Source organism: Ochotona princeps, chromosome 3 (assembly GCF_030435755.1).
Source record: "Ochotona princeps isolate mOchPri1 chromosome 3, mOchPri1.hap1, whole genome shotgun sequence".
Lineage (NCBI taxonomy): Eukaryota > Metazoa > Chordata > Mammalia > Lagomorpha > Ochotonidae > Ochotona > Ochotona princeps.
The window spans coordinates 100,458,745-100,469,814 of record NC_080834.1 but is presented as its reverse complement, the minus strand read 5'-3'; the positions used below and the strand labels follow the sequence as shown (position 1 = coordinate 100,469,814).

The window sequence follows — 11,070 nt, the reverse complement described above, 5'->3', positions numbered from 1 at the left end:
AGTCCAGAGTATCAGGTCTCATTTGCCGGGAGCGGGGCGTAGGGGTGGGGGTCAGCTTGCAGCTCTGCCTGGGGTGTGAGAGGCAGGTGACAGCCTCTGGAGCACAGGTGGCTGTAGCTGCTGCACCCTCACAGGGCCAGAGCACAATTGGTGCTATCACTCTCATTCCCAGCTAGTCTATTTCTGTGGGGAAGGGGGTCTCCAGAGGATGGGCAGCTCTGGGCTACAGGGTATCAGAGGCCCCAACACACCATGGAGGTTCCCCCCATCCCAGAACAGCCCTCAGCTGCCATACCCCAGGTGGTTGGCACCCACCTGAGAAGGCTCTGGGTGGGGTCCTCTCCCCACAGCTGTATGACATGTTTCCCTGGGCCCTACGCCATCTCCCGGGACCCCACCAGGAACTATTTAGGCACCAAGAAGCCGTGAGGGGCTTCATCCACCAGGAGATCCTCAGACACAAGCTCATGGTGCCTGACGCCCCCAGGGATTTCATCAGCTGCTACCTGGCCCAGATCACCAAGGTGGGCCTGGAACTGTGGGCAGGCAGGTGGCTGGGAGGGAGGGGCTGTCTCCTAGGCTGTCCCTCATTGTTAAGCCTGGTCTGGGAGCACCATCTGTGACTCTGTCCCTGACTTTCCTGAGCACCCTGAGGCACCAGTCCATGGGGAGGAGGGTGGTGGAGCTTCTGCTGTCCTCGGCAGAGTGGCAAGCCCGGAGAGCTTGGCTGAGATCAAGGCCTCCCTGTCTGAAGCCCATGCTGTCTCTGTGAGTCTGACCCCTGGGAGTGGGGAGGGCCCTGGTCACACGTGTTTTAGGCCAGCTCCTGGAAGCAACAGGGTTGGGTCAGAGGAGAAGCGGACTGTTCCCCATCGACCATCACCATCCACACTGCAGGCCCAGGATGATCCAGTCTCCACATTCAGCGAGGAGAACCTGATCCAAGTGGTGACTGACCTGTTTCTGGGAGGCACTGACACCACAGCCACCACCCTGCACTGGGCACTCATCTACATGGTCCAGCACGGGGCCATCCAGGGTGAGGGAGCCCTTGGCACCACCCCTCCCCAGGCTGAATGGCCCCACTGCCGTTAGGCCCTGGGTGTAGTTCCAGGCACTGCCCCCACTGCTCAGTTCTGCGGACCTAGGGGTGGATCCTGCTCTCCCCACAGTGGGACCTGGAGTCTTTGCAGCATTGAATCCACTAGCAGGGGCTTCACTTCTCACCTGCTACTCTGTGACCTCAAGCAAGCTATCCCACCTGTCAGAGTCACTGTGAAGCAGGGCGACATTTGCTACTTGTTGTGTCATGATTTGGCACCTGCTTAGTGTCCCACTCAAGGTCATGATCAAGGAGGGATTAAACTGGCTGTGACCTGAGCTGAAGTCCTCAGGCTCCACCTCTTGTCCTGTAAGTGCCTCGATTGTCCCGTCCGTAAAATCAAGAGAACAGTCTACCCCACTGTGCTCTTTGTAAATATATAGTGGGCACTTCAATCTAGCTATCTTCCCTTCCCACAAATCCCCCCCCCACCACCACCACAGGAGAAAAGCATACAGATTCCTGTTCACAGGACTCAGCTGGGCCTCTGAGGAGTCCAGCTCCCCTGTGGCCAGGGGATGGCGCAGTGGGTTAGTGCAGGTGGGGTGGGGAGGCCAGGCCACAGTGAGCCTCCCCTGACTGGCCTGAGTCTCCTACAGAGCGAGTGCAGCAGGAGCTGGACTCAGTGCTGGGCACTGGCCAGGGAATCTGCTATCAGGACCGGGAGCGACTGCCCTACACCCGTGCAGTCCTGCACGAGGTGCAACGGCTCAGCAGTGTGGTGGCCGTGGGCGCCGTGCGCCAGTGTGTGACTTCTACGAGAGTGCATGGCCACCATGTGCCCAAGGTAGGTGGTTCCCCCCTACAACCTGGTACCTCCCACCCCAGGGCCTGCACAGCTTTAGGCCACAGTGTAGCCTTGGGCTACAGCCACAGCATCAGCTGAGCTGCTGGTACTCCATCAGTCATTCACACGCTGATGCACTGGGATGCTGGGCTGTGATGACAAGGAATGCACTCACGGTGGGATGGTGTTTCAAGCTCCCTGTATCCGAGAGGAACCTGGTGGACCTCTGAATGCCCCTCCTGCCCACAGTTCCAGTTCACAGCTACTTTCCATAGCAGTGATCATGTACCTATCTACCATGTTAAGTCCATCATTTCACTTCCCTTGGGCATGCAGCTCCAACTTCCAGGAGCATCAGAGTCCCCTGGAGGGACGGCAGAAGACACATAATGTTGGGGTGCACTCTGATCATCCGGGCTGGGACCTGGGAATCCCCATTTCCAGCAGGTGACCCTGGGTGCAGGATCACATGTCGTAAACTCCTACTGCACATCACTCTTCATGGCTGCATACTATTCCACCCAGTGGATGTTTTCCAATACTTTATTGGTAAACGCTTAAGCCATTTACAACCTCCGGGTCTCAGACTTGACCTGCACTCTGAAGGATTTAGAACTTAGAACTGATTTCTAGCAGAAAGGCTCTTCCTGTTTCTTTCATTTGATAATAAGGTTAAGAGGATCAGCCCCAATTAAGGGATATAGAGAAGTTAGATGAAGCTAGTTTAGAACAGTTACTGCGCATGTGTATAAAACTTAGGTCTAACCTCCCTTGGGGGTCACAGGACTACGCCTGCTCTCTGCCAAGGCTTTCCATGGGCCAGGGGCTTTGTGCCCACTGCCTCTTCCAGGCCTCATAACATCACCAGGTGCTTTTGGTAAGCCATGCACATCCAAGACAAAACAGGCTGCATGCTTTTCTCTCTCTTGCTAGGAAAAAAATTTATTCTGAAATGTAGCAGCTTCAAATACCAACATTTATTAATTCCACATTTTCTGAGGGTCAGAAAACCGGGTGCTATGGAGCTAGCTGCCTCAAATTCTGGGCCTTTCCTGAAGATGCTGGTGGGACTGCCGGCTCTTCGGAAGGCCCCAGCAGCCGAGAAGGGAGGGGGAGGGCTGTGCTTCAGGCTCTCTTGAGTGGCTGCTGCCCTGGCACTGCTGGCTTGCAGGCCACGATCAGGGCCTCTGCTCCAGCAGCTCGAAAGGCACAACAGTCGACCACTGCTGAACACAACCACTTTAAAAAATCCCTCAGGGCAGAAGCAACTGTCGCTCTGTAGCCTGGTCTCAGGTGTGCTAGCCCGTACTGTGGCCACCTTCTGCTGCTGACAGCGGAGTTTCTTCTTCATTTGTTTAAAAGACGTATTTATTTTTATTGGAAAGGCAGAATCACAGCGAGAGAAGGATAGAGAGAAAGATCTTCCATCTACTGGTTCACTCCCCAAGTGGTTGTACTGGCCAGACCTGAGCCCATGATAAGTACAATGCAGAGGGTCTCCTAGAGAGAAAAGGCGAACTTCCTGAGATTGGCCGTGGTTGGGAAATGCTAGCTGTCTCCGGCAACAGTGGGTACCTGGAGGCCACCGCTGCTCACAAGCCACAGGGAGGGCCCGGCGGCGTGGCCTAGCGGCTAAAGTCCTTGCCTTGAACGTGCCAGGATCCCATATGGATGCCGGTTCTGATCCTGGCAGCTCCACTTCCCATCCAGCTCCCATCCAAGCATTTGGCCTGGGAAAGCAGTTAAGGACGGCCCAAAGTTTTGGGACCCTGCACCCGTGTGGGAGACCTGGAGGAAGCTCCTGGCTCCTGGCTCCTGGCTCCGGATCAACATAGCACCGGCCTTGCACTCACTTGGGGAGTGAATCATCAGATAGAAGATCTTTTTCTCTGTCCCTCCTCCTCTCTGTATATCTGACTTTGTAATAAAATAAAATAAATCTTAAAAAAAAAAAAAAAAAGCCACAGGGAGACCTGTTCTCACGTCAGAACCCAGCCTTGCTGATGGCAGCTCAATTTCTGCTTTTTCTGCCTTTTTTTCTCCTTCTGGCTCTACTGAGTTTGTTTTTCATTTTTGATTCTTCCAAACTATTTTTCAAACTCTCCTTTGTCACCATGACAGCTGCTGTGGCCTGCCCTGGTGTTTGGAGGCTAGCTGGCTTGATTCTGTGAGCTTTGTTAATGGGGCCAGCCTCTGGGCAGGAGTGTGGAGCTGAGTGGCCTTGGTCCCAAGGCCATGACCAACCCCATCCTTGCTGCACTTTGGCCCCTCTCCCTGTGCTCTGCCTGGTCAGAGCATGGGGAAGGATGGAGGGTGCCAGACAGGAGCTTCAGTTTCTGTCTGCTCGGGCAGATTCCCTTACAGTCACTTTGTTAGCATAAGAGTGAGGGCAGGGGGTCCAGGAAGGGTTCATTTGGGCTGGGGTTCACATCGTCCCTTGCAGCTAGGAAGAGGAAGGCATTTGGCCTACTTCTTTCACTATACCTCTCTTTGTCGCCCACTGCCCATCTCTGCTTCTGTCTCTTTCACATACCCCATCCCCATGTCTGTCCCTGCCACAGATCTTGGCTCCTTCTGGTCCTGCCTGCCAGCTGTGGGCCTTCTCTGTGGCTAGAAGTGGCTCCCTGTCTTTAGACCTGGCCCCACAGTGTTCAGGACAGCGCCGGGAGGCCCAGAAGCCAGGAGGGTGCAGTATTGTGTGAGGACCTGCCTGCTCAGTGTCCCGAAGGCCTGGGCTCGTCTCTGGATTCACCGCTTCCCAGGGTCCCTCAGAGGCTTTGTGAGCCACACTGTTTCCTCTCTACAGGGCACCATTGTCTTGCCCAACCTGGCATCTGTGCTCTATGACCCCAAGTGCTGGGAGACCCCAAGAGAGTTCAATCCCAGCCATTTCCTGGACAGGGAAGGAAATTTTGTGACCCATGAGGCCTTTCTGCCATTCTCTGCAGGTATGTGAGGGGTGGGAGTTGGGCCTGCATGCTGAGTCGGGGTTGTGGTGGCACAGCTACCCACCCACTGGTCTTTCCCTCTGCTTCTAGGGCATCGGATGTGCCCAGGAGATCAGCTGGCTCGAATGGAGCTCTTCCTGATGTTTGCCACCCTCCTCAGGACCTTTCGGTTCCAGCTACCAGTGGGGAGCCCAGGACTCCGGCTGGAGTACATCTTTGGGGGCACCCTGCAGCCCCAGCCCCAGCAGATCTGTGCAGTGCCCCGCCTGAGTAGGCCCCGCACAGGTTCCAGGAAGGTGAGCTTGTAACCAGCGCAGTGTCAGGGTAGCCCAGAGACCTGTTCTCCGGCCAGACTTCCTACTCTGCGTTTCTCTGCCCCTGCAAAGTTAAACAGAACAGTGCTCACCCAGCTCAGCTTCTCGTGGCTCTCCAATCCATGATCCCTGGGAGTGATGCTGAACAGGAGTCTTATCATCAAGGACTCTGCAAGGTAGCTCAGCTCATGGGGTAGTTTGGCTGTGTCATAGAAGGCTCTTACAAGGTTGATCAGGACTGGTGGTACCTTAGTTGACCAGGTTATGGGAATTCAGGCCTCACAAGGTGACAACTAGGTGGGTGCAGAGGAAAAGCTTCCAAGAGGAATTGTAAATATATGATTGCACGCAACTATTACAGGTGCTTGGGCTGATATGCGATTAAAAAAAACCATGGACAGTTAAAAGGCTGCTTATTTTCTGCCCTCTTCTGCCCTCTCCTGACCAAAGAGAGGAAGTGCGGGTCCTGATCCTTGCAGACTTCATTAAAAGTCAACAGGCAGCGAATTCCCCACCAAGGACCCAATTATTCCCCCCCACAAGAGTCCCCAAGTTTTGAAACACTGTGTCTTCAGATGCACCTTGCTTATTAAAAAAAAGAATGACTTGCACTAAAGGAATGCAAGTTGATATCCAAATGAAACACCTCTAACTATTAGACATTTTTAAAATTTTACTTTTGATGATGTTCACATAGTGGATTAGAGTGGGAAGGGTCGATGATTAGCGAAAAGTGGGTGATATCATTGCTTCCAACTTCTCTTTTTCTTCTTCCTCTGTCTGGTAGAAGGGGGGAAATAGAGGGGAAAATCACACACCCAGGGGTGGGGAACGGCTACCTGATGTCAACCCAAGGTCTCCGATGTGGAGCATGCTCTGAGGATCCTGCTTGGATGAGTTCAATAATTTCAAAATGCTGTCTATTTCACCACTCCAAGGATGAGGAAATCCTTCAAAGGTCTATTGGCTGACATAGTTCACCTCATAGTCTCCATTCGCCCAGATATTTGCTGTCAACACTTGGCTGGGGTAGTTGATCAATTTGGTCTTCCCTCCTTCCTCTGTAACTATTAGAGTTTTCAAAACAAAACCCCAGGGCAGCATTGTGACCCAATAGGCTAAACTGCTACCTTAAAGGTTGGCATCCCATGTGGGTCCTGATTTGTGTCCTGGCTGTTCCACTTCCCATTAAGCTCTCTGCTAATATACCTGGCAAAGCAGGAGGCTGCACCCACAGTGAATATTCAGATGGAGTCCCAGTGCTGGCTTCAGCTTGGGCCAGCCCTGGCCATTGTGGCCATTTGGGGAGTGAGCCAGAGGATGGAAGATGGATCTCTGTAACTCTTTCAAATAAAAAGAGATCTCAAAAAAAAAAAAAAAGCCTGATAATCTAGCTGCAGAGTAACAGGAACTCCAAGACGTTGCTAGCTGGAGGGTAAAATGCAACAACCACAGTGGGAAACTTTATCCAGATTAAAAATTACATCATCCAACGAGGCTGCCCACTCCCAGGTTCTTTTACCCAAAAGCAATTAAAATAGGGGCTGCCACAGGGGTATAGCATGCTAATCCTCCACCTGTACTGCTGGCATCCCATGTGGATGCTGATTCGTGTCCCTGCTGTTCCATTGCCAATACAGCTTTCTACTAATGGCCTGGAAAGACAGCAGAGGATGGCCCAAGTCGTTGGGACCTTGTGCCCACATAGGAGACCCAGAGGAAGCTCCTGGCTCCTGGCTTCAGACCTGTGCAACCCTGGCCATACTAACCATCTGGGGTGTGACCCAGATGATGGATGACTCTTTTCCTCTCTCTTTATAACTTTTTTAAGTAAAATAAAAATAAATATTTTAAAAAGAAATGAAATTATATGTTCACATACACATATTATAGTGGTCCAATTTTAGTAATATAATTGAAAAGGCAAAACTATAGGGAGAGAAAATAATTTAAGTGGTTTATGCAAATTTGGAGTAGCATATGGGTCGATTGAAAAGTGACATAAAAACAAAAGTGCTGTATCTTGGTTGGGGTGATACAGCTGTAAACGTCTTTCAAATCTCATACAATTGTACCCTAAAGAGTGAGCATTGGGACTGGTGTTGTAGCCCAGGGAGCTAAGCTACTGCTTTGCAGCACCAGCATCAGAGTGCTGGTTGGAGTCCTGGCTGTTCTACTTCTGATCCAGCTCCCTGCTAATGTGCCTAGTAAGGCGGCAGAAGATGGCCCAACTGCTTGAGTCTCCATGGGAGACCTTCAAGAAGCTTCTGACCCCTGGCTTTCGTCTGGCTGGGCGCTGTCTCTTGTGGCCATTTGAGGAGTGAACCAGTAGATGGAAAACTTCTCTCTTTCTCTGGTTCTCCCTCTCTCTGGTATTCTACCTTCCAATTACATAAAATATGAATCTCAAAAATGGTAATAGTTATTGTAGAGATTTTCTACTTCAATAAACCTGCCTTTATGAAATGAAATGTCTTGCCTTTGTGTCATTTAAAAGACACACATATGAATGCGCCCATGTTTTTAACTTGCAAGATGTCAATTGTTACTGCTGCCACAGGCTGGTAGGATTCCAGAAATAAAGAGAGTACGATACATTAACTTGTCCCTGGCCATTCTGTGGACAAAACACGCAAGGTTCTCCAAGCTTTCAAAATCTTTTTAAAAGACTTATTTATTCATTCATTCATTTATGTGGAAGGTAGATTTAAAGAGACTCCTCCTGTTGCAATGGAGCATAAGTGGAAGATCTCTGTCTTTTTCTCTCCCAAGTCTTCCTTCAGATTCCCTATTTAAAATGTGAATTCACTTGATTGATTCAAGATTAAGTTAAGCATGATTGTTGCTATGCTTTTGGTGACAGTTTGTGGGTCCTGCAAAGACTTTCGTATTTGGGGGCTTGGTAGCCAAAGTCTTTTGTTTGCGGCTAATGTGTTAATGTTAGTGGACTAAGAATGGAAACTGAACTTCATCATGGCATCCAGGAAGTGAGCTCGGAGGGAGCTGCTGGGTGATTAGGGTAAGCGCTGGGAATGCAGTTGTGAGTGTTGTTGGCGGTTGTTGAGTCTCGGAGCTGCCCCACCTCCTGGCTGGCCATGTAATGGTCCCTTTGGCCTTGCTCCACCATCCACTGCTCTCACTGCATGCCTGACCTGCGAACCCGTCTGATCTGCAGTTATGAAGCTCCGAAACAACGAGCTGCAATAAACTTTTTCCTTCCTCAGTAGCTCCTCTCAGGTATTCTCTTCAGTGATGAAAAACTGAGTAACACAATACTGCTTGGAAATTACCTAGTCCTTACTAAGTCCTAGTACTTAGTCCTAGCACTTAGCAAGTAACTGACACAGTACCTAGTACTTACTAAGTGCTCTACAGGGCCCGGCATAGTAGCCTAATGGTTAAGGTCCTCACCTTGCATGCTCCGGGATCCCATATGGATGCTAGTTTGTATCCTGGCAGCCCCACTTCCCATCCAGCTCCCTGCCTGGGAATGCAGCTGAGGACGGCCCAAAGCCTTGGGACCTTGCAACTGTGTGGAAGACCTGGAAGAGGCTGCTGGCTCCTGGCTTTGGATCAGCACAGCTTCAGTTTGCAGTGGTCGCTTGGGGGAGTAAATCAGCAGACTGAAGATCATCCTCTGTCTCTCCTCCTCTCTGTATATTTGACTTTCCAATAAAATAAATAAATAAATCTTCAAAAAGAATGCTCTATAATGGCAAATAACAACAGCAATAATGAACACTCCTTTGCCCAGATTACAATCAACACAGCCCTACAGATTCAACCCCGCAGTGCCTTGGCTTACTGACCCCTGCCTGCTCCCTGGGGACACTGCTTCCCCTGCGGCCCCTGACGGCAGGTTGCTGGAAACAACGGGGAGTGCTTAGCAACAGAATACAGAAGCCAGTGCTTGTGGCTCCTGGACAAAGTTGGGTGCTCTGAGCGCCCTCTCTACCTGTGCTCCTAGATCCCAATTCTGCCTGCGATGGGCTGAACTCAGCCAGAGGGCAAGGAAGTGCACAGATGGGCCCAGGAAAGTCAGTCAAGAGGGCTGGGGCAGCACAGGAGAGTGATCTGGGATGGGGTGGGGGGCACGTTGGGGTAAGCAGGGAATAGCCGGCATCCCAGCTCCAGATGCCCGGGTGCTGGAGCTGGACACATCCTCCTCACACCCTGGAGATTCTCCCAGACCACTTGTCCACAGGTCACTGACCAGAGGGTTTTCCTCTGTGGACACACCTCCCTTTATCTCCAGCATCTCTTCAGTTCGATCAGTAATCTGGCCACTGCCTCTCCTCTGACGTCTGAGGATTCCATGCCAAGTGCTGATGACCCCTAAGTTCTTGCGGGCCACCCAGGACTCTCAGTTTTCAGGTTTGCCCTTCTTTAATGACTTAGAGTTTCATTCCCTTTTCACCATCAGTCTATATGACCACAACCGACGTTGTTATCAGAACCTAAAGAAGTGACCCCTTAGAAACATAAAGTGATCAACCCCTAGCAAGAATTGTAAAGGATCTGCTGGTTGGTAAGCCAACAGGCTGTCCTGACACATTTTTACAGATGCTGGTAGAAAACTAAGACTGTTGGTTGAGAGATGATGGGCCAATTCATTAGAGCAAGAGCATCTGCCAGACTTCTAATGTACTGGTTGTCCAAGTCCCTGTTCCTGTGGATCTGTGTGAAGAAGTCAGACAACGCCTGCCAACTCATGGGGATGCGCTGCAGGGGAGGAAAGTGGACTTTGGGAATCACATTCTTATAGTGGGCAGCTACATGTCTTGGCTCACTATCCTTGTCTGTCAAGGTTGTAAGGAAACTTCACTCTAGAGGAAAATGCAAAGTCTGCTGTCCAAGATGATGTACTTGTTTCCCATAAAAACCTACAAAATGACCAAAGTCCCTGGATCAGTGGCCTTTGGTTGTGTGTTCAGCACCCACCAGGCCCAGGGCTTTTCCACCATGGAACTGGGAGAACCCAGTGTGATGCTCACGAATCCTCCTGAGGTACAATAAAATCTCCTGCCTTTTGCCCACACCCAATCTCTCATTACTGCAACTACATTACTTCTCTCATAAAACTAAAGTGAATTTAGTTTCTTGAGCAAACCAGTCGTGGGAGATGTCACTAATGGGTTTTGGTCTAGGGCATTCTGGCCTCTCTCTTCCCTTGGTGACCTTAGCGCTTTTGCCCCAGCCTCCCATGCCCCTCCCTCAATCAGGTAATATTCCTCTCCCCTACATTCCCCAGATAACCTTTTTACATCTCATAGCAATGTATTATTTAAGAGACTTATTTATGTTCATTGGAATGGCAGATTTACAGAGACATAAAGGAACAGAGAGGGAAAGATCTTCCATCTGTCGGTTCACTGCCTAAATGATCACAACAGCTGGGGATGAGCCAATCCAAAGCCAGGAGCCAGGAGCTTCTTCCAGGTCTTCCATGCAGGTGCAGGGTCCCAAGGCCTTGAGCCGTCCTCTGCTGCTTTCCCAGATCATGAACAGGGAGCTGGATGGGAAGTGGAGCAGTCACGAACTGGCACTCATATTGTATCCTAGTGCTTGCAGGTGGATGATCCAGCCCATTGAGCCATCACACTGGCCCCACTAGGTCATAACGTATTAATTGCCTATTTACTTATTTGCTTCTTTCCCAGTACAGGAGGATCTCTATGAGGTCGGATAGTGTCCCAGTGTCTGGCACACTGTAGGTGGTTACATGAATGGGGTGCTACGGTGGAGATGTGTGAAGGCAGGAAGCAAGGGCTGCGGAGTCAGAGTTTAGGTCGGGGAAGGTCTGCAAGAGGAGATATTGGCAGCTGAAGCGGAGGGACAAGTTGGTTAGGCGGCTTGGGAGGGACCAAAGGGAAAGGTGTTCCTTACAAGTTGGGACTGGAATGGAATCTTCCAAAAACT

The 11,070-nt window shown here is 50.8% G+C and overlaps 1 protein-coding gene across 1 annotated transcript; it reads left to right on the top strand.

Moving 5' to 3' along the window:
* The first annotated feature begins 359 nt into the window (after positions 1–359).
* LOC101532740 (cytochrome P450 2J5-like) lies at positions 360–10,840 on the top strand. Its single transcript, XM_012927548.3, has 6 exons — positions 360–524; positions 898–1,039; positions 1,702–1,889; positions 4,696–4,837; positions 4,928–5,107; positions 10,812–10,840. The coding sequence occupies exons 1-6, from the start codon at positions 360–362 to the stop codon at positions 10,838–10,840; spliced, it is 846 nt and encodes a 281-aa protein (XP_012783002.3).
* The last annotated feature ends 230 nt before the right edge of the window (positions 10,841–11,070 follow it).